General features: G+C 50.7%; 1 protein-coding gene across 3 annotated transcripts in view; it reads right to left on the reverse strand.

Moving 5' to 3' along the window:
* The window catches only part of CDH4 (cadherin 4), a 475,802-nt gene that overhangs the window by 87,965 nt on the left and 363,916 nt on the right, over positions 1 to 23,921 (reverse strand). For 2 of the 3 annotated variants that reach the window (XM_020901128.2, XM_070472447.1), the window contains one exon: positions 19,187 to 19,360. In XM_020901128.2, the coding sequence (XP_020756787.2) occupies positions 19,187 to 19,360 (174 nt within the window). The remainder of the gene's footprint in view (positions 1 to 19,186; positions 19,361 to 23,921) is intronic. The other variant, XM_070472446.1, reaches the window with a different exon arrangement.

Raw genomic sequence — 23,921 nt, forward strand, 5'->3', positions numbered from 1 at the left:
CTGTGATTCATGGGGTCACAAAGAGTCGGACATGACTGAGTGACTGAACTGAACTGAGACCCATGTGGGTGGGTTCTGGAGCCCACCTTCAGGGGTGTAGACTGATCTTGTGCTGTTCTAAACCATGGGTGTAAGTGGAACCTGGTCTCTGTTCTGGGCATGAGACCTCAGGTGCATGCCTCAGCCCTGGGGAGGGAATGAGGACACCGCTCTTTCTGGCGCCTATGAAAGAACAAACAGCCCCACTGGAGAGGGCCCTGCACCACGCTGGCTCCAGGTGGGTGCACTGGACATGGAGCCCCCTGCCCTCCCCAACCTCTGGGGCCAGGGCTGAGCACAGGGGTGGTGGGGGTGGGGGTGGGAGAAGGTGAGTGGAATTCTGCTCCTTCATTTACTGAATGTCTGCTTCCCATAAAAACACTGTCAAGGACTTTCAGCCTTTCTTCCCACTGTGGATAAGAAAGCAAAGGCTCAGAGTCTCATCAGAGCCCTGTGGTTCCCATGCGACTCCCTCTCCTCTGAGAGGGGTGCATCTCTGCCAGGATGACAGGAGGTTGGGGCGCAGGAGCTTGCCTTGCACCCTTGTCTTATTACAATGGGGACATGGTCAGTCTGCAGGTGGTGGGACAGCCTGGGGATGCCGGACCCTGGCCATGCACCAGGGTCACCTGGGCAGCTTCTGAACATCCCCACGGCTCCGGCTGCCCTGAGACCAGTGCAAGCAGAGTCTATGGGAGGTCACTGGGGCTTCCCTGAGAAGCGAGTGCCGTTAGGCCCACGCTGCCCACTGGTCTCCCTGCCGCTTCTAAGATTCAGCTGTGGCTCCTTAAAATGGCGTGACCCTGTGGGGTCTCCAGGATCCAGCCCCATGCCCCTCGGCCTCATTCCTGCCGTGCTCCCACACGCGCTCCTGGGTGGCTGGTTTGGAGCCGCTGGTCCCTCTGCCTAGGGGCTTTCTTGCGTCTTCTTACCTCATTGCTGGGTGGGTGTAGGAGCTAATCAGATGCATGAGTTGCTCCAGAGAATTTTCTGGAACCACTGGTTGGAGAGAGACTCTCTCCTTCCACAGAACTGGGGATGTGGGGGTATGTGGGGTATGTGCTCTATGCTGCTCATACCTGGGGTTGAGGGGCGCTGCTGAGAAGGGCTAATGTCAAGGATGGCAGATCCACAAGACGAGGAGAAAGCCACCTGATGACACAGACTTTGCCTGAGCGCCTAGATCCTACCATGCCTGAAGCTGACACAGCTCCTCATGTTTCATCTACATGAGCCATAGACCCTGAGTTTGAGAGCGGACTGCTGCCATTTGCAGGCAGAATCCTGACTCTTCTACTCCAGACCTCAGCCCCTGTCATTTCATATTCAGGTGATGGTGGCTTCCACACTTGCCCCTTCACTTGAGACCCTTCCACCCTCCCCCTGAGCTTCTGAGTCTGCTGCCCCTGCTCATCTGCTGGATCCCCACTCTGGGCCCCCCAGCTTGACCGCAATACACCAGAAGCTGAACTTGCCCCTAGGTGAGAGATGGCCGGGTCTAAGCTCCTCTTATAACGAATTTTCATCTGGACAGTTTCATAATCCAGTGGCTTGGGAGACTGGGGAGACTAAGTTTTCTACAGATGGCCCTTCCTTTGTGGCCAAGCAGGGAACTGGTGTGTCCCCCTCCTAGGACCACAGACGACACCCTGAAACCGTCGCCCCAGGACTCCCCACCTGGAGAACGCCTGTGTTGAGCCTGGTCCATGCTTGCTCACAGCAGTGGCACGGAGCCCCCCATTTGGGTGGATTCCATCGGCAAGGGGATAAACTCAGAGGAGCAGAGACTTTGGCTGCAATCCCCCAGCCAAAGCTTCCTTAACGTGTAATCAAGTTACCGTTTCACAGTTCCAAATAAAGTTGAACAGGCGAATGCAAAGATCTCATTCGGGAGTCGAGCTTAAATTTAAATACCGCCTGCCTCCCGGAATTAGGGATTTTCAGACTTTGAAATAACCAGCCCGGGGAAATTGGTTTGGACAGACTCTTTGCCTGCACATCTCTCTCGGTGGCATGGGTAATTGCTGGCTGGACGGATCACCACCGGCATGCCAAGTACCCTCGAGTTCCTCGCTGGTCCATAAGCATTGGGAGGTTAGAATCTGCTGGGGCCACCCGGAGGGGACCCCACAGCGCTTCATGGGCACACGGGTGAGGCAGATGCCATCGGACACCTCACTGAAGAGACTGGATGGCTCATGGATAGGTGGTTAATTAGCAGGTTGTTGTGTGAAGCGTGGGGGGTGGGGGGGTGGGTGAAAGAGGAGGCTCCTTACGGTCCACAACTAGTCAGATTCCAGCAGTGACATCGCAGACATGACTGCCTCCCCATCTGCCTACGTGAAAGGATGCCAGACCCACTCCCAAACAAGGCAGAAATATCTGAGCCAAACTCAGTCTGTGAGCATTGTGCAAAGGTAGGTGGGGTGAGGAGTACTGGACCCAGCCTGCAGCACATAGGGTGCCCTCCCCCCACCAGTGGCCCCCAGTAATGAGGCTTGGGAGTCAGTGGAGGGCAGCCCCAGTCACCTTCCCCCCCACCCCCTGCCCCCCACCACATCCACACCCGTGGCTGCATCTCTGCTCAGTAGGTCCTCAGCCCCTCACTGCCCCAGGTGTGCAAGGAATCTCCATGGATCTCGTTTTGTTTTTCTTCAGTCACTGTCTTGTTTGCAGCCATCCTGGAGCTGGTATGGCTGATTAGCTTGAAGCAGCAAGTGAAAAACAAGCCATAGATTCCTATTTTTCCTTCCTTCCAACAGAGAAGCTTGTTTTTCTTTCCCTGAGTAAGTTTTCCTTCAAAGAGATATTCTGCAGAAAGAACGCCTTTATTGCTAGCCCAGAGATGGTAAAAATGGGGATGATTGCCACCCCTGGACCTGGGCGCTCTGGGCTCCCAGTACACTTTGCCAGACTTTGTGGGTTCCCAGCCTAGCTCTGTGCTTTGAGCTGTGTGACCTCCAGTGAGAACCTTGGCTTCTCTAAGCCTGATGCCTCTGCCGGGAACAGACGTGGGTCAGAGTCCGCTTCTCCTCCAGGGCTCGGGGGTTGAACTGAGCAGGGGTGGTGTTGCCTGCATTTGGCTCCTAGGGAGGCTAGTAAAGGTGAGCTGTTGTGAACATCCTTGTTTCTGGGGGAGCAGGTGACACAGCATGACAGGAAAGGGGGCAGAGACCAGACAGCACCTCCTCTCCCTCCACCTACAGGGGTCCCCACATCCTGCCTTGGGATTGACCGGCTGAGCAGGGCCATGTGTCCTATTCAAAGACACCTGGGTCTGGATCCCTGGAGTCCATGAGTGTCACCTCACAGGACAAATAAGAGTCTGCAGCCATGATTGCATTCAGGCTCTTGGGCTGAGAGATGATCCTGGATCAGCCAGGAGGCCCTAAGATCCTTACATGGCAGAGGGAGAGGGGATTTTACTAAAAAGCAGCCAGGGGTGGGTGCTGTGATGCTGGCCTTGGAGATGCAGGAGAGGCTGCTGGCCGAGGAATGCAGGTGCCTCCAGAGGCTGGAAACAGCCAGGATTCTCCCAGAGCTTGTGCACCGGCGGGAAGAATAGGAGCCCCGCGCTCCTCCCATTCAGAGGGGTCGGAGCAGCATCAAGAGTTCACACAGATTGTCCTGACCCTTGGAGGGTTCTGCTTCACAAGGGACATTGAGGACACACTCCCGGCCCCGAGACTCAACTGGGAAGGGCCAGAGGTGGCCCAGACCCCAAGGCTGACCCCCGATTGCCCTCGGTCCGGCTGCCCCCAAAGGAAAATACCTGTGGGGTCTGGCTACAGACAAGGTGCTCTGAACCAGGCCACAGGGGTGAAGCTGTGTTACCTGGGAAATCCCTGACCTGAGTCAGGGTTCACTGGCCTCTGAGCACAGGATGCCCATACAGGGGTCTCTCTAGGAATCCCTCCTAGGTGGTAGATAGATGTCCCAGAGCTACTGCTGCCCCTCCCCCGCAGGCCTGTGAAGAACACACCCCTCCCACGTCCATCTCTGCTGCCAGCAGCTCAAGAAGCCCCAGAAAGGCCTCTTTGGTCTGTCGTGTTCTGTCCCTGCTCTTGGCCACCGAGTTGCCCAGCTGTCTGGATGGGGCACCTGAGCATGGATAGTAAGCTGTTCTGGGCTTATAGGGAGGTATGAGACACAGCACAGCTTGCCCCCCAGGGCTGGCAGAGGGGTGGGAGCAGGCAGCCTGGGGGCATCCACTGCTATTGTGATGGGCCTCCTTCCACTCCAGGATGCTCCTGGATGGAGCGAGTGGCTGGAGGGAGAGGAGACAGTGTTTGGAGCACCTTGCTGAGCTCACCAGACATGTTTGCAGAGACCCTGCTGTCAGCCCCCAGCAGGACCCCCAAACTGAGCATCCTTGTCCCGGGAGGGGCCCACAGGTATCTCATGGGGCGTGCCGGCCTCTGCCCCCCAAAACCATGAGGGTCAACGCAGAACAAACTGGGGACCCAAGCTGAAGCTCCCGGGCACAAGTGCCAAACGTGAAAGCTGAGTTTGAGGAAGGAGCGTCAGCCTGCAAAGTCCCCGCCAGCCTTAAGAGAATTTCGACTCAGGACTGTTTATGGCTTGCTTGATTTCTTCTGATATTCATGAGGCTATTTAAAAATAATCCTCTTACACTCTGAAACATACTAAACTGTTTTTTTCCCTGGAGTGTAACAGCTGGGTGTCAACAAACTCCACACTTAGAGCAGCCAGATACACGGACCTGTCCCTGTAAAGTTCCAAATTTAAATGCGATTTCCCGATGGAAGCAAAAAGACAGCTATTTAGTTTATTTAAAATATTCAAATATTATCTGATTATTTAGAAACATTTACAGGGGCTAATTATAAGTAACAGTTGATCAGGAATGTAGCGGTTATAAAATTAACCCTCAATAACTACAGCTCTGACTAGTAGCTGGTATGTACCTAACGTTACATTAAAAGCTTAAAAAAGTTGCATTAAGAGGGGTTAGAGCTCAGCGCAATCTCTGGGGGCCCGATTTTGAGGAAGGATCTGCCACCCTTCGACTCTGGCTCCGAATGAGACGGGTCAGTGGGGCTAGTTTTTATCGGCTTCCCCAACCTGGGAGCCAAGCAGAAGGCTGGAAACAGCCTGGTTTTTCTTCAGAAAACATCTTCCTGGTGTGAGAGTCTGCGGGTCCCACAGCTGGCCCCACTCATGGGGCCATGAGTGGTCCTCGTCCACAGCAACCCCCCCCCCCCAACTCAGAGGCTTGGACTGGATCCCACCTGGACCTTCTTGATCCAAACCCCAGGCTCCGAGAGGCGTGGCACCAGCACCGTCATGAGCCCTGATGCATATTACTTTTTCTAAACACCATCAGAGCTCCACATGAGCCAGAACTTGCTTAATTTAAAAACCTCAGCTGGGACTTCCTTGGTGGTCTAGTGGCTAAGACTGTTCTCCCAATGCAAGGAGCCCAGGTTTGATCCTTGATTGGGAAATTAGATCCCACAGGCTGCATCTAAGAGTTCGAACGCTGCAACAAGAAAGATCCCATGTGCCTCAATGAAGACTGAAGACCCCTCATGCTGTGACAAAGACCCGGTGCAGCTGAAACAAAACCAAACCTGGGCTGTGGACAGACACATTCTGCTGTCAGGCAAACGTTTACCTCTCTGTCACGATGCTTTAGGCTCTTTTGTGGTCATTTCTTGCCCTGGGCTTTGCCATGGTTCACAGGAAGAAAGGATGGTGTGAACCCTTGTAATCGGCGGTGACATTAGTGTCCCTTCAATGCTAGATGGAGGGGAGAGAGACCCATTGGCTTCCTCACTGACTGGCCTTCTGGCCCCCAGTTACCAGGCTACAGAGCACAGCATGCCCCCCTCGGCCCTGGGGTGGGGCCCCACTTCCTGTGCAGCCAGGAGGGAGGGTGCCTTGTGGCTGTGTGCCCCCCCCCCCGACCTTGGGGCAGGGTTAGGGGCATCCCGTGGGCAGTCACCATTCACACCAGCCAGTCAGGAGGCTGCACTGTCCCACTCCTCCTCCGTCTCCCCTCCTGTCCCGCCAGGCCCATGTCACCATCCCTTGGGCTGAATCCTCCCATCCTAGAGCTCAGGTGCAGCTCCCATCCTTAACTTTCCATCTCTAACATGTAGCTTGCAGCTGAAGGCATATCACAGAGGACGAATCAGACAGCGTTCTTGGGTGTGGGGGGTGTGGGTCAGGGATCACCTAGACCTGCCATCTGGTCTGAGGCCCTGAGGGACCTAGTTTCTGCTCTCCTCCCTGGCCAGCCTTCCCAACTCCTCTCCCTGCTGGCCACATTCTTACTGCACAGACCTCCATCCCTCTGTGCACCAAGCTCGTTCCTGCCCCAGGGCCTTTGCACTTGCTGTTCTCTCTGCCTGATCCTCACACAGCTGGCTTCTAGCCCCATAGGAGCTCAAGGGCCTTGGGTGACACACCCCACCTGATGAACCAGTTCTGTCACCAACTGGCCCGTCCCTGCCCATCTCATCCCAGTGTTTGATTTTATCATGGTTCCTTCCATGTTCTGAACTTCTCTTCTCTTGTCTGTCTCCACCACCAGCTCGTAAGCTCTCCAGGACGGGATGGGACCACCACTATGGGGCTCTGTGCTGACCTCAGAGTTAATGCTGGATAGATGTCTTTGAAGCAACCAGCTAGGTCACTATTTCCTTCACCCTAAACCAGACTTCTCTCTAAAAAAAGACTGAAATTTCCTCTAAGGAGGAATCTGGAGGAATAAACACACTCCTTTCTTATAAGCCTACATTTTTTGGTTGTTGATGATCTGAGAAAACAATCAAGATGTCTTCTCCGGTCCTAACATCTTCCTCAGGGATTGGCATCATCATCGAGTCCAATAATTTTGTCATGTTCATAGTTAAGCCAAATGGATGACTTTCCCCCAAACCTGGGGAAGGATTTTCCACCACTGTCAAAAACGTATTACCTTTGTCCTCAACGGGGAGTCTTCAAATGTTGAAAGGATTTTAATGATGCTGACTAATGATATGTGGGGTTTTTGACTTCTTCAATTTATCCTTTACTTCACAGGCCCTCTAAGTTTTGAAAAAGTAGCTGGAGTGTGTGTTGCTGTGGTCATGGCAGAATTCTGCCTTACAGTGTGGAGGGTGCTGAGAGGGTGAGAGTCCTGGATGGCCAGAAGAACGGATGGGCAGACGCTGGGTAGACAAGCAGGTAGGTGGGTGAGGGAAAGACGGATGGATGGATAGACAAATGAGTGTATGGACGGACAAATGGATGGATACATGGGCAGATGGATAGGGACATGGATGGATGGAGAGAGAGACAGATAAACGTACGGAGGGATGGATGAATGGGTGTACAGATGGACAGTCACTGGCCTCATAGGTTACGGATGTACTAGTCAGCCTGACATCCTTTCCCACCAACCCTGTCCAAATCTACAGGGTAAGTTTGCAGCCCACTTTATCTTTGGATTCTGTTCTTTTTATTTATGTGTTTGACCGCATCGGGTCTTAGCTGTGGCATGTGGATCTTTGATGCCTCATGTGGATCTTTCTTTGTGGCTCATGGACTTTCTAGTTGTGGTGAGCAGGTTTAGTTGCTCCCCAGCATGTGGGATCTTAGTTCCCTGACCAGGGACAGAACCCACGTCACCTGCATTGCAAGGCAGATTCTTAACCACTACACCACCTAGGAAGTCCCAAGGATTCTATTCTTTTTAATAGGAAACCTAAGTGTTCATCTGGATGCTGATCTCCGGAGACAAAGTGCCCAGGCTTGGGCTCCCGGTTTGGCCATGGGGAACAAGCCTCTCCTCTCTCTTCTCTGTTGGTTCTGCCTCCCTGAGGCAACAGGTAAGTTGAAAACACTATGCTTCTGACCCCTGGCCAGCTCCGACCTGCACGCAGCTCCCTGGGCTGCGGGGATGATATGCGGGGGACAGAGGTGGCCTCGGAGCCCAGCGGAGCATGGAGAGCAGGTTTCTGCCAACACATGGGACACACCAACCATGCCCTCTCCCTTAATTTGTTTCACGTGTGTAGACTGTTCCTGAAGCCATGACTGCCATAACCCGCTTCGTCCTCATGATACACTGCTCAGAGATAGAGGAGTGGTGTGAGGCTGTGAGTGAGGTTGCTGGCACCTTGTCCTGGGGGGCACCCCCTCAATCTTGGGGGCTTAAGAGGGCCCAGGCCTCTATGAGACACTGCTTAATTGTCTGCTTAATTTTGCTTTTAACAAATAGACACTGAGGCTCCATGGCTTTTCTTGTTCTTAACGCCTCCTTCTTTGGGAAATGAAATCAGCTTCTTGACTTAAACAGGCTTTTACAGCTCAAGAAGCCCGAAAGCCCAAATCAAGCTGGTAACTCAATGGCCAAGCAGACTGGGAAGCTGAACACCTAAGTGTAGGTGCAAACGCCTCTTTGGACTTGGGTTTGATTAAGTGAGGGCCAGCGCTGAGGCTGTTTATGATAGTTGAGATGGAGAGGGCCCTGAGCTCAGGCCTGTGGTGGTCTGAGACCTATCTGTTCTTGGACGGGAGTGTAACCAGAAGTAAACAAAACTCAGAGCAGTTTGGCTGCAAGTCCAGCCGTCAACACAGCCTGTCTCTGGGGTGTCGTTTTTAAGAATAACTTTGGAGATGTAGGCTTGACTGCTCCAGCATCACGGGGGCGGCTGAAACCGCGGTCTGCTGCTATCTTCTGTAGGTTAGAGGCGGCCTGAGCTCCCTCCCCAGACACTCTCTGTTCTGACTGGCTTTGCTTGTGAGCTGGTGTCTCTGTGTCCTTGTTCCAGGGAGGGGAAGTCAGATCCTCAGCTGGGAGCTTTGTGGACACAGATTGCACTGCCCCCCACCCCTGCAGACCCCCTGACCTGGTTCTGTACAATTTGGAGGAAAAGAGTCTTCAAAATAAAATGTCTGTGGTTTGGAAGTGATTAACAGGAGACAGTAAGTATCAGAAACAAACCTGTGTCTCCTGCAGGTCGCTGTACCTGTCGTCGTCCCAGGACGGCCGGGGCCTGTGGGCTTCTCCCCTGAGGCTCCAGGGAGCACCTGGACGACCCCCGCACCCCAGCAGGGCTGTCCTCTGCCGTCTGCTCCCTCCTGAGCTTGGAGGCGTCTCAGAAAACCAGGACTGCACTGTGCGCTCTCCTTCCTCAGCGCCTGCAGGGACCCCCGTCTGTGACCACCCCGGGGTCATGTGTCCTGGTGGTCGCCCTGCAACTGCTGCTCCCGTCACACGCACACTGACGGTCCGAAGCTCCAGGGCCCCCTGGCCACGGGATGGACTCAGAGTGACCAAAGGGAGCCCCTTATTCCCCGGGGATCACAAGCACCATATTGGGTCATCCTGATGGGCAAGCCCCTTGTACCTGGCCCTGGCACTCCCTGCCTCATCACCCTCACCCTCTCTCTGCCCATCCCCATACAGCCACTCTGACCTCCTGGCTCCTCCTTCAAGACTGAGCTTGATGTTCCCTCTGTCCAGAATGCTCTTCCCCTTGGTATCACCCTGGTTCATCTGCCCCTGTATTTGCTCTCATGCCAGGGAAGACTCTCCGGGCCACCTTGTTTGATGGGGACACCCTTGCACCCCACACCTCCTGGTCCCCAATACATAATCAGCAGCTTGCTTCTCCGTCTCCCTGAACATAGACTCGGGTGGCTAGGCTCTGTCTCACCGTGTCTTTGTGTGTCCTCTGTGCCAACCACAGCAGAGGGGATGCTCCGTGCGCATGTCCAGGCTTAACCTTCACCACGACCTGTCATCATTTCATACAAAAAAGGAGGCCACACCGCAGAATGAAGGGCACCCCTTCCAGGAAGGGACGGCTGACAGTCCTTCCCCGAGGTACCCTCAAGTCTCTACATCCTCAAGCTTATCTGCAGGCCACCTACCCTGCAGCAGCCCCCCAGGCCCCACTCATCAGTGTGGGAATGAGGGTTGGAAAGTCAGTTTCCCTGGTAATGTCCACATAGTCCCGGAGGTGACTTAGGAGTAAAAGAACAATGAACTTGGCCTGCCCACCAGGGTTGGTGGGGGGAGAGTGTGTGTGTGGGGAGAAGCAGGCTTCTCCCACATAGCCACCTCTTCCCCCAATTATTGGCCACTGCTCCCTGAGTTCTGGAATCTTCTGAGCTCTGATGAGCCCCACCTGGGCTCTTCTCTGGTATCTGCGGTGAGCCCCAACCATACATGTGGGTCGTGTCCATACTTGTGGACATCTTGTCTGTGGACACGAGGCCTGGGGGCCACGGCAGAACCCTGGCTGTTGGGAAACAGTCAGGGAGGGCCAGGCCCTGGGAGCTGACCATTCTCAGCAGGTGCTGAGTCCACGTCCTAAACCCCATCCACCCAGGGTGATCCAGAGATTCTACGACTAAATTACATTTCTGAATATTAAATTAATGGTGGAAACCTAAAATATTAATATATTCTAATTGAATATTCGCCAATAAATTATCTGAGCATTTACAGCAATTTGATTTTACTTTCATTTCTTAAGGAACTTTCAGCTGCATAAATATAGCCATTAAAGCAATTCAAGAAAGGGAACATTCTCTACTCAGATGAGGGAGCCGTAAACACAAAGGGACTTGCACGTGTCTTCTGCACGATTGATTAAATCACAGAACCCACGGTGCAGAGGCATTCAATGACGCTTTCTTCAGGTCCCTCTGGCTTTTGTGAGGGTAATGCATGCTCCCTGCAAGTAATTACAGGGAGGCCTGGAGGCTGCCTTGAAAGAGCCCCGAAGGCACGTTTGGGTGGGGGCTGCGCTTTTAGAACTGACTTGGGGGCTGACGGTGCTGACCCTCCCCACCAGGGCTGGGCAGGCGGTGGACCCCGCATTGCAGGTGCTGGGCGCTCTCGCTGCCCCGCCTCACCAGGAAAGGAGTCCTGCTATTTCTCTGAAACTGTTACTCCCAATACTTGAACACGTTCTTGTGGAGGGTGGAGGTGTGTCTCCTGGTGGGGACGAGAGGATACCCATTGGATTCTCTTCTTCAATCCTTTCAACTCCTTTCATTCCAGCTCCTTCTGCTCCAGCTCCTTCCATTTCAGCGACCCTCGAAACAGTGGAAAGTGTGGTGGAGGTAGAGGTGACACTTCTGCAATCTGTTCAGATCTATCTGGGAAGGAAATCCAGACACGAGCAAAATCCCGGAGCAACCCTGCTTTCAGTTTCTCCCCAGAGGCTGAGAAAATCCACTTCCTCTTCACTCACCCCTGTGCATTTCTGGCTTTGATGAACAGGCCGGAAAGACCCACTACAGAGGTTAGGAATTAGAGCATCTGAAGGCTCTGCCTCTTAGAAAGCAGCCACCTCTGCCCAGAACCTTCTCTCAGGTGACTCCTTGAAAGGGAGGTATGCTGAGCTTTCGGAGGGCAACATCCACCTGGGAGAGGGTCCTGTGCGCTCGGAGGAGGGCCTTGTGTACCTGGGGGAGGCTCTGGGTACCTGGAGGAGGGTATTGTGCACCTGAAGGAGTTGCACAGCCATAGGGGCAAGTTCCAGTTACACTGCTGTGTGCGTCAGACGATCAACATGACTAGCAAGGCTGAGTCTAGAGCTCGGGCCACATTAGTCGTCTTTCCAGCAGGTCTTGTTATTGTCATATTTGTTATAACTACAGAAATTATAAACCCACAATACACTGCTACATGTTTGCTTTAAATAGTCAGCTGCCTTTTTAAATAAGTTAAGAGGAAAAATAGTCTTTTACGTCAACCCACACACCTATTTTTTCCTGTGTTCTCCATTTCTTCCTGTAGATCTGAATTTCCAACTGGTGTCATTTCTTTTCAGCCTAAAGGACATCATATACTGCTTAATGTGGGCCCACTGGTAAGGAGTTCCTTAAGTTTGTTTATCAGAAATGCCTTTATTTTACCTTTAATTTTGGGGGATATATTTTTTCTGGATATAGGATTCTTGGTTGACGGTTTATTTTCATTTAGCAATTTGAAAACATCATTGCCCAGAGACCTCCATCACTCCTAAAGAGAATCCAGCCCTTGCTCTCATTGTGGTCCTTGTTGTGCTTCATTTTTCCTCTCTTTCAATGTTTTTCTCTCTAGTTTTAGAATTTCAGCAGATTGACAACAATTAAGGTATGGTTTTGTTTGTTTTTAATCCTACTCAAGATTCAATGAATTTATCAGATCTGTAAGTTTGTCTCTCCACCAAATTTGGGGAAATTTCAGGCATTTTGCTTATCTTATTACCTCGCTCCTCTTACTTTGGGATTCCAGTTACAAACATTGAGCCACTTGGTCTTGTCCTATCGAAACTCTGTGCATTTCAATCCTGTCTTTCCTGCCATTCTTCAGATTGAATAATTTTTACTGATTGATGCAGTGACCTTTCTTCTGCCCTCTACAATCTACTTTGTAAGCCCATCCAGTAAGTTTTTCATTAGAGATATCATGCTCTCCAGTTTTACCATTTCCATTTGGTTGTAGTTTTGGAGTTTCCATTTTTCTGTTGTGATTCTCAATGTATTCTTTCATTCTGACCATATTTTCCTTTAAGTCCTTGAAGTATATTTGTGAGAGATATTTTAAAGGCCCCGTTGCTAATTCCAATATTTGGGTTAGATTCTATGAGCAGTTTTGGCCTAATTATCAGTCACGTTTTCCTTTATTGGCATGTCTAGAAGTTTTTGTTTGTATTCTGGTCATTGTAATCATTGTAGATGATGCACTGTAGAGAAGCTGGCTCTGCTGTCTTTTTCTAAAGGGTTTTAACTTGGCTGGACTGAAAAATTTAAATCTGTTTACCTTGCCTGGTAAGTCTTTTCTTGATTCTTTCAATCATCTAGCTGTTGCTTTTCTCTGGATTCTCTGGAATCTTCTGTGGGCATGTGAAGTTCAAGGGGCAGCTGAGGAACTGGACAGAACTTATGAGTATTTCTGGGAGTCTCCACCTGTGGCTACATATTTTACAGGATTTATCCCCTCACATTCCAGCTGTTTTTAATTCTAAATCCCATCTTCCAACTCTGCTGGCTAGTAAGACTGATTTTCTGGGTGAGATCTAGCTACATTTTGATGCAAGGACAGATTGGGACAAATGCAAGGGCAGATTGCTCTTAAAGACACACAAACACAGGTCACACTCAGTTCTGTTTTCTTTTCAAGGGTGGAGTCCCCAACAGTTTCTGCCTACTATTGATCATTCTCAAGCAACTTCAAATAGTTTTTAGCAAAAAATTTTCCCCAAAGTTTACCACTGTTATTTGAGGAGTGTTGGTCTGATATACACTACTCCTGCACTGCCACAAACAGAACTTCCAGTTTCATTATTTTTAAGTATCATTTATCTAACCTGACAATCTCCGTAATGATCATGGAAAGCAGACTAGTAGATCTGGGCACAATAGTTGCCTCATTCACTCAGTAAGTACTTAATGACATCTGTTCTGCCCCCATTGTTGTGTGTTTGACAGGTGAACTATCTCTCAAGGACCTCTGTGTTTACTGAGGAGACAAACTGATAATCACTGAAAAAAAAAAAAACAAAACAATGCCAAAATCTCTGCCACAATGGCAGACAATGGGGGAGGGCCTGTGTTAGTCCTGAGAAGTGGAGCGTTCTCAGAGAACAGAGGAAGTAGCCCGGTTGGGATGGCTAAAACACAGGGAAAACACAGGACTCCAGGCAATCAAGGATGTGATCAGAACTGGAAGCTGCGCGTGGCCCAGCATGGTGGGAGTTTGGTGCACAAAGGGCAGAGTCAGATCATGGGGTCCCATAGGATGCACTTGGAGGTTAGGTTTTCTCCTGGTGATGACAGGGAAATGATGGGAGGGGGACAAGACATGCATGCTGTGCTTTGAGAGATAACCTGGTTTCCACAAGAAGGTGCATAATGACCACATCCATCATTCACGAATGGATGGATGCCTTCAGAGTACTAGGTTCTGAGGTAGGCTCAGTGACAATTACATTGCTAGGCCACCCAGCAAATGTTTTGTAGGATAACACAGAATTCACACATGTGTAGGATACCTCATGTATTCATACATCTGATGAACATTTATAGAGAGTCTACTGTGGGCAGATCTGGGGTTATCTTCCATTTTCCTGTCACACATCTCATTGGGCAGAACCCTGCTCAGGGCACTTTTCTTCCCACAATTGGCTCCTGAGCCCTTGTTCCCCAACCCCAGGTCATCCTCTCTTTACACAAAGGTCTGTAAACATTTGTGGATGGACCTGAGGCTGTGTGGTCCACATGCACAAAATGGGAACTAAACTCTCAAGAACATGTGAAGAAAGCCTTTGACTTCAGTTAGTTGAAGTTCATTTGGGTTATCAGATGTTGAGGGGCTGCTTTTTATGACCCTTCCCAAGCCACCTGAAGCCCAGTTCCTGCTCTCCCTACTCTAGGGGAGTCTCCGGCTCATCTTCTCCGTGTGGCCATCTTCCACACAGAGCAATTATGTAAGGATTTCCTTCTGGAATCTTCTGTTCAGAGCTCCCTCTCCAGGCCGGCTCTTGGGCAAGGGCTCTGAGGATGGGTTTGGATGACTCATTGTCTATTAAAATGCCAACTTCCAAAATTAAAGGACTTGTCTCCCAGGAGCATTGCCTGCCTCCTCGTCATCTTGAGCCGACCCTACGGTTGCCCTGGACAACCTCTCAAGTTAACCAGTTCTGAATTTTTATTAGACTCAGCTGAGAAATGTGTCCTCTTTCTAAAAGTTTGATTTTTACCCTCATTCTGAATCTTGCCAGAAGTCAAACCTAACATACACACTAGAAAAGCGAGTGTCTTTTCAAAACCCTCCTCTAATCTACATGTGAAGGTGTCTTAACTGAGGTAGTAAAGGGACCAAACTCTGGATGACAAGTGGGAAATTGATGCTTGCTGCTTTTTGAGGCCACAAAAGGGCTGTGTGTTTTCTCCCTTCTGACTCTCCAGCCTGCACGGTGCCTGGCACCCACAGGTGGCCCCAAACTGTTCCATCCGGAGCCCAGACAGAGCTGGAATTCAGGAGCAGGAGGGATGCCTGTTACCCTTTGCTGGGGGTCCCCTCCTGCCATTTTTCCATGATCCTGGATAACGAAGAGCCTCTGTGCAGCTTCCTAGGGGGTTGGCTTAATGGCTGTGAACTGCTTCCTCCTTCCTTCTGAGAGGAAGCACAGCCTGGATCTTCCGAATGGGATCTCCATGAAGTGGCTGTGTCTCCTCACTCACCACTTAATTTAGCTTGTGATTTAATTTGGGTGGGCAGAGCCCCCAAGTGGTTCCACACCTCACCATGGCCATCATAGCTCCCGGCAGCCCCGCCAGCCACAGCGACCCTTGCCTGGCCCAGGACTCCCCTCTGCCTACCTATTATCTCTTCTCCCCGCACAGCAGAAGGAAGGCTTGTGAAGAAACATGATATCCTTTCCAAGGAAAAAGCCTGTAATTAACGGAGGTTTTTTGGGAAGAACATTCTGCCTGCTCCTCTCCCTCCCACTTTTTCATTTAACATATTTTATCAGAATGAAATGCCTTAATGAGCACAGAATTGCAGCTGATCCCAGCTGCACCTCCATGCTCCGCACCCGGCTTCCCGCTCCCATCAAGCTGTATTCACATTCACTGTGATTGGGGGCTTCTTTCAGGAGCACCCCTCCCACCCCAAAAAAACTGACAGGAAACTCATGGACTTCCTGTAGACAGAAATGGGTCAGAAAAGCACCCCAAACCCTTGTCCATGCTACTTAAGAGTTTAAGGAGGAAAGGGGGGAGGAGAGAGGGAGAGAGGGCAGGAGGAGGCAGACAGTGAGCACGTGAGAGTGTGGGTCTGCGTGTGGAGTGGGAACGGGTGTGTGCACACCTGTGCGTGTGCATTTGTATGCATGAGTTTCTGGGCTGCGTTCTTGTGTAATGACTTGGAATCCATTGTGTGTGTGTTAGTCACTCAGTCGTGCCTGACTCTTTGAGACCCCATGGACTGTAGCCTGCCAGACCCCTCTGTCCATGGGATTTCGTAGGCAAGAATACTGGAGTGGATAGCCATTTCCTTCTTGAGGGGATCTTCCCGATCCAGGGACTGAACCTGGGTCTCCTGCACTGCAGGTGGATTCTTTACCATCTGAGCCACCAGGGAAGCCTTTTGGAATCCATTGGGAAAACATAAATACTGTACAGAAAACATAATGGAGACTCTATTTTCCGTCTGCTGAAGATTCATCTCCCCAAAAGGATCAGCTCAACTTGGATGCCTGATTCCGGTGGAAGTAGTCTGACCCCAGAGGAGCCAGGACAACAGTGCCAAGATCCCCCAGATGCCCTGTGTCTTGGCTACCATGGGCTCCCAGGACAGTGTTCACCACTGGGGTGGCTTCAATCGCTCACTCATGCATTCATTCAACACAGGCAGTGCCTACTGTTCACAGCACTAGAGATGCAGGCAGGCCTGGCCTTCAGGAGGCCTGTCCTTAGATGAATAAATAATGAGCATGATGTCGGAGCATACTAAGTATGGAGGACATACAGCAGGACAGCAGGACAGCAGGGTAAAGACAGACCAGCTCAGAGAAGGGCAGTAAGTCAGGTCAGATCGCTGACCTCCGCCACCCTCTCCTCAGAGCAGAGGGACCCTTAGAGAGGAAAGGACATGCACCATTCTCATCTCCAGGAAACCTGCTGGGTCAGAGCCCAGTGGTTCCCCACACATAGCCCTCCTCCTGGGGCAGAGCTGGGCTGTGTACCCCGGTTCCCCTGCAATTTGGCCAGTGGGATTCTGGCCCAATTGCTGTTTGCCACGTCCAGGCCCAGCCATCCTGTGCACTTCACTCTGGAGGCCTGAGTGACCACCCCCAAGTGACTGTTTCAGGAGCAAGAAATAAGCACATACTGAGTTACGTTTCTGAAATTGTGGGAAAGCTCGTCATAGCATCAGCCCACCCTAAGCCACCCTCTCTTTCTGCAATCTGCATCAGAGCAGACATCGACTTGGAGGTAGCCTCCCTCCAAGGGCTGCAGACACATTGGACGTCTGAGGAGCAGAGGACACACTCTCTCCAAACCACAGCGACGCTTCTGACTAGAAAACACGAGAGCTTGCCCCCCAGTGAGTCTGAACTGTGTCCGCTGGTTTCCGGCATGTGGAGTGTGCGGCTCTGCCCACTTGACACTGGACACCTCGCCTGGTCGCCAGCAAGGCCAGTCATCAGGAGCTTGTGTGTACAAGGACCTGAGAACCTCTGCCTACTGCTGCTTGCCTGCCCGATGTGCAAGCTTTGTGTTAACTTGGGAGGGGGTGCATTTTCCCCATTGGAGCATGCAGACATCACTGTGGCTTGTGAGAAGACATGTCCCCATCAACATGCCCACGGGCCGGTGGGGTGGTGAGCCCCTGCCAGTGGGGGGACGCCGGCCCTCCCCCTGCCATCACCAGCCACAACTTCTCTGTCTCTGAGATCCTGGAGGGGGTCAGGAGGAAAGCACACCTGTGTCTTTTCCTCCATCATCCAGCAGAAGACAGACACGGCAGGACTAACGGACCCAGCAGATCCTGGGGACCCTCACAGGATAAGGCTCTGCCCATGGAAGTCTCCTCCCCTTTCACCGGCCTGTGTGCAGCCTGAGACAGAGGAGGGAATTTCCGCGTGTCAGGTGATAATATCATTAATCTGGGAGACTGGGAACCAGGGCAGCAGAATATTCCAGCAGTGCTTCTGACTGGGTGGCTGTAAATCTGAGATTCCAACAATTCCTCTTTGGGTTCAGGTTGGATTAACATGCTAGAGCAGCTCACAGAATTCAGAAATGTGCACTCACTAGCTTGTCAGTTTATTGTAAAGGCTGTGACTTGGGGACAATCAGATGAAAGAGGGGTGTGGGGTAAGGTGGGAAAGGGGCACCCCAGATCTGCATGTGCTCACCCCCCGAGGCTCTCTGAACCCCGTCCTTTTTGGTTTTTATGGAGGCTTCATCACATCAGCATGATTGATTAAATCATGGCCATTGGTTCAACCTCCAGCCCCCTTTCCATCCTGGAGGTGGGGGTGGCAGGAGTACAGGTCCCAGCCCTCCAATCTCAGGGTTGGTCCCCCTGATGACGAGGGTCCCCTCCTTTCCAAAAGTCCCCTTGTGCATAAACTCAGCTGTGCTAGACAGGGTTTCTTATGAATGTCTGTAGACATCTTTTTCACTCTTATCTTTTAGGAAACTGCACAGGCTTTAGGAGTTCTGGTGAATAATGGGGATGAACACCAAACTATATTTCTTAAGTCACAGCATCATGTATGGAGAAGGCAGGATGATGTTCATGACAAGTCACTGCGGCTGTGATGTGTGTGTGGTGGGGTGTCTGACCTGGGGTCCCTGTGAAGTTTGTGGCTTCATCTCTGCATATTAAACACCACCCTCCCTTTCTTCATCAAACAGAATCGGAAACAAAACAGACAAATCAGGCCAAGGAATGAAGATGATGCCTTAATAATGGAGTGGGGCAAGGCCCTCTCCACGGAGGGCATTATCTACCGGAATTCTCACTACCATTTTATAAAATTATTGCTCATATTGGGTTGCAATTTTCATTCAAAGGGAAGAAGAAAATGCTAGTTGATGGCCTTGATTATTGAAACATGAATTTGTGAAATGAGTCTTTCCCTCCTTCAGGAGAAGCAACCTCATGGTGGCTGTCGGGAGCAGGTAACAACAAGGGAAGGGACACAGAACAGCCCCCTGGTACCCCAGGCTCATTCTCAGGCCCTCTGACTTCACCAAGGTCGCTGTCAGCACAGACAAGCCATCATTCTCCATTTAGCATCTTAGTCACAATGGGGAAGAAGTGTGAACAAACAGATCAAGGGAAGATGTCAGAGGTCAAGGGCCACGACCCAGGTTCCTGTCCCATCTCCTCCCATGCACCAGAGTTGTCACTTGACAGTGACCGGAGAGAGAGGACCCAAAGTGAGCAGGCCTGTCCACCCTGGAGGATGCGGCCGCCTTCTGATTTTTTTCTGTTCTGTGCAATACTGATCTAGCTCCTGAAAAGGCGAAATCTTGATCTTCTCAGACACCCAGTGCAGAGCCGTCCCAAGCTCCAGGAACATGCCCATCAGGCTCGATTCTCGACATCCTGGGAGGAGAAGCCTAGACTAAAGCTGAGAGTAGCCCCCTTGGCAGGAGGCTCTCCACTCACCCTCACCAGCTGCTGCGGGAAGGGCCCGCGTGAGTTCTCCGGCACGTTGATGGGTGGGATGACCCAGTCCCGTTTCTGCCGCCTCAGCCCGTTGGAGCTCTGGCGCTGCGGCCATGGCAGCAGCGTGTCATTCGGAAGCTGGACGGGGTCCAGGGCTGCGTTCTTCTTTCCTTTCTGCAGAAAGGGAGAGAAGAGGCAGATAGGCCTGGTTAGGTTTTGCAGAGGAAAAGGCATCACTTAGAATCTGTGTGTGTGTGTGTGAATCACTAAGTCGTGTTAGACTCTTTGCAAACCCATGGACTATAGGCTGCTAGTCTCCTCTGTCCATAGGAGTCTCCAGGCAAGAATACTGGAGTGGGTTGCATTTACTTCTCCAGGGGATCTTTCTGACCCAGGGATTGAACTCTGGTCTCCTGTATTGCAGGTAGACTCTTTACCATCTGAGCCACCAGGAAAACCCCCAGAATCTAGATCCAGGAGAAGACTGGATGGTGTTGGGAAACGTGTGTGTGTGTGGGTATGTGCTAGGGGGAAAAATTCTAGCAAGCTTCTCATCTGCACAAAGAAATGGACTACAGATTGAGTGGGGGTAAAGAAAATATAGCTGACTATTTAACAAGTAGATCAGGGCTTTTAAAGATGAAAATAATGGGAAAAAATGACAAAGGAAAGTACTCATACATTTTAATTTAAAACCCTTATTTATGGATGCTGCTGCTGCTGCTGCTACTAAGTCGCTTCAGTCGTGTCCGACTCTTTGCAACCCCATGGACTGCAGCCTACCAGGCTCCTCCATCCATGGGATTTTCCAGGCAAGAGTACTGGAGTGGGGTGCCATTGCCTTCTCCATATTTTTGGATGAATTTACAACAAATATGACCAGAGTTAATAACCTTTCTATATAAAGAGTTCTTACAAATCAATAAAAAATGGAACTTTATTATAACAGGAAAAAGACCATGAATAGATAATTACAGCAAAATAAATACAAAGGATTGATAAACTCATGAAAAATGTTCACATCTTCCAGTTATAAAACCAAACTAAAGCAGTGTATCTTCCTCACCCATCAAAGTGACAGGAGTAAACAAAGTGAGTCCTTGGTACTGCAGTGTATGCTATGAGTCAGCAGGGGGTGGTGGTTGAGGGTGTGGGATTTGGCATCACACAGACCCTCGTCCAAAGATTTGTGGACATGGGGCAAGGACCTAAATCTCTCTAAGCTTCAGCTGCTTCTTTTATAAAGTAGGGATGGTATAACAGTACTGAATTCAGAGAGTTGCTATGGAAATTAGACTGATAAGAGCCCATGCCTGATGGGAACCAGTGGGACTGGATGTTGGCTGCTCTGAAGTCATGGACCTCCCCACTGCTGGGACCAGCATTTAGCCAGTGACTGTCAAGGGCCTCAGAAAAAGTCCTCGTTCTTGACCTATAACTCCAGAACTGAAACCTGTCTCAGTGAAACTGTGTGGACAAAACCCTACAAATAAAGATGTTCATTGTAGTTGTCTTTATGATAATAGTGTGCAAATATAAAATAGTAAAAATATCAGGAAAAAATTCCGGAATTCTGATAGTAGTAAATAGTAGTTAAATTCATTGCACTACATTCATATTTTGGGATATTGCATGTCATTAGAAGTTACTTTTTGAATACACGAAGAAAATTTCATACAATAATAGCAAATGAAGAAATGGTGTCAAAGTTACGGGTGATATGAGTCCCATGATTTTTTTAAAGGGTAGAGAAAAGGCTGGAAGGAAACACACAGAAATGAGAACTCTGGCCTTCTCTAGTCACCAGTGAGTTTTATTTTACTTGATTTCTTTTACGTTTCTATACTTTAGGATGTTATAATGTACATGAAATTCTATAATTAAAAGAACCCACAGAACTCCTGTGTACATGTGACACCTACCCCTGTGTGGCCTCCAGGTTTATTTTCAAGGCCCCCCATGTGGCTGCCTCTGCACCGTTTCCACAGTTCATTTTATTCCAAGCCTCAGAGCCAGGAGCACACGGAAACTCATGGTACGGAGACAGACCTTAGACCAGGATAGCCCAAGCCTGGTTGGAGGCACCTGGCCCTACATGGCCCTTCTCCAGTCACGGCGGGGTCTCCACCCTCAACTGAGCTCTGGACCCAGTGAGAACCCGCTGGTCTTGGTATTGGCCACTGTGGACAGAGAGCCTCCCTCACTCCCTTTTGCAAAAAAAGTTGCATAGAAATGTTAGACACAGGCAGACAAAACTAGCTGATTAAAAAAACAAACAAACAACTTGTATCCTTCCTGAATGCCCAAACCTAATGTTGATTTTTTGTTGTTGTTTAGTCACTCAGTCGTGTCCGACTCTTTGCGACCCTGTGGACTGCAGCACACTAGACTTCCTTGTCCTTCACTATCTCCTGCAGTTTGCTTAAACTCATGTCCATTGAGTCGGTGATGCCATCTAACTACCTCATCCTCTGTCATCCCCTTCTCCTCCTTGCCCTCAATCTTTCCCAGCATCAGGATCTTTTTCAATGAGTTGGCTCTTCCCATCAGGTGGCCAAAGGATTCATACTTAAGCTTCAGCATCATTCCTTCCAATGAGTATTCAGGGTTGATTTCCTTCAGGATTGACTGATTTGATCTCCTTGCTGTCCAAGGGACTCTGAAGAGTCTTCTCCAGCACCACAGTTCAAAGGCATTAATTCTTCAGTGTTCAGCCTTTTTTTATTGTCCAGCTCTTACATCCGCACACAACTACTGGAAAACCATAGCTTTGACTGTACAGACCTTTGTAGGCAAAACCTAATGCTACATCAGTGGAGAAACCTATCTAGGCTAACGATACTCCACCGAGACCCCCCCTCTGGGACTTTCCCCACCAGAAGCCCAGCTGTCTTCCGTGTTGAATTCCTGCATTTAAATGCATTTAAACTGCATTTAAGGCAGTTAAAAACCAAAAGCTTCCCTAGGTTGCATCCCACCTTCACCAGAAAGATCTGTGTGAAGTGTGTGTATCCCCAGAGGCCTTGATTTCTATGGAGACCTAACATCCTCCCAGCCTTGTGACCAACCCTGCGTCTCTCGTGATGATGGGGATGGTCTTCTCTAGGCTCCTTGATGAGCATCACAGAACAGCATTCAGGGAGGTCCTAGCTGCGTGTCCCCAATTCCCTGGCAGCCAGAAGGTGAAAGTGTTAGTGGCTTAATTATGTCCGACTCTTTTTGACCCCGGACTGTAGTCCACCAGGCTTCTCTGTCCATAGGATTTTCCAGGCAATAATATTGGAGTGGGTTGTTATGCCCTCCTCAAGGGAATCTTCCCGAACCAGGGATTAAACCCAGGTCTTCTGCATTGCAGGCAGGTTCTTTATCATCTGAGCCACTAGGGAAATCCCTGGCAGCCAAGATGCAGATGACTGCTCTCCATGTGCCAGAGTCACTCTGTGGTCACTGAACGTTCTCCACCGTCTCTGCCTGCATCCTTCCTCCCTTCAAGGCCTCAGGAAGGTTATCCCTTCTCTACCAGGGGACCCAGGGAGGCCAAGTCACTTCTGAAGGTAGGATCTGAGTGCTGGGGTCAGACCTCAAGGTTGGAGCATCTGGCTGCATGCTACCCTCACTTCCGGGGTTTCTTCATCAGGTCACATCCCCTCTAGGAGTCCTCACGTCAGCATGCTGGTTAGACAGGGACTATCCCAACTAAGAGGCCCAAAGACATTGGTTCATCTGAGTTCCCCGCAGGTCAGCTTGCAGGTTAGAAACACAAAGTGTGAGATCCCTGCCTGGACTCACGCCCTCTGGGGTGATGCCTGTGGTGTGTGTTTACGGAGCCCTCCAGGGGACCAGTGGGCTATCACCCTCCACAGACGCAAGACCTTGCTCCTCGGGAAATGAGGGTCACCTGTCCTAGCAACTGCTTCAGAAGACGGGAGTGAGACAGTGTTTGTTCTGAGCTTGTCTGTGTGAGGGTAGCAGATGGAATCAGCCAAACGCACCTCGCATGATGGTGGGGGTTGGTGGGCTGGGGCAGGGGTACCAGCCACAGGTACAACCTCTGGGAGGTGGGGACTGGATATCTGGGCTCCCCCCACGTCTCCCTGTGTGCGGTGCAGAGAATGCAGGTCTACCTGGCCACCTGCAGAGGCTCAGCTGAGCCTCTGAATCACAGACTCAGGATTTGAAAGGTTTTCATCGAGCTGTTCTGTTCTCCTTTAAAAAACCTGCCTCATCCTCCTCTGCTGAGGCTGTGCCTCCATGGCGTTAATTTCCCTAGTGTTGTTTAAATAAATTGCACATATTTGCTACTATTTTAAAGCTGTGAGACAAATGTAATAACAAAATCTGGAGAAGATCGATGCCAGACCTGCGCTAGCTTCGCCGGGACGGGAAGACACCCCGTTCCTCTGGGGGAGGGATGCTGATGCTGACATGGACGAACCATTGCTAGCGGGCGAGTGCGCGCTTCTGGACCCGTGATGACCTCAGGCCACTCGGCTCGCAAACCCTGACGCACAGTCACACAGATGGGAAATAACGCTTGGCCGCTGTGGAGAGCATCTCTGAGCCGCCGACAGCCGGCATTTCCCCATGCGCCAAGGTCACCAGTGCTTCTGGAGCCACGATGGTGGATGTCAGGTGAGACACGGATATAGCCTCTGTGCTCGTTACTAAAAGCCACACATGTGCGTGCTCTTGTCCAGGCCTATATAGGTACATGCATGTATGGGCACAGACACGT

Source organism: Odocoileus virginianus, chromosome 9, assembly GCF_023699985.2.
Source record: "Odocoileus virginianus isolate 20LAN1187 ecotype Illinois chromosome 9, Ovbor_1.2, whole genome shotgun sequence".
Lineage (NCBI taxonomy): Eukaryota > Metazoa > Chordata > Mammalia > Artiodactyla > Cervidae > Odocoileus > Odocoileus virginianus.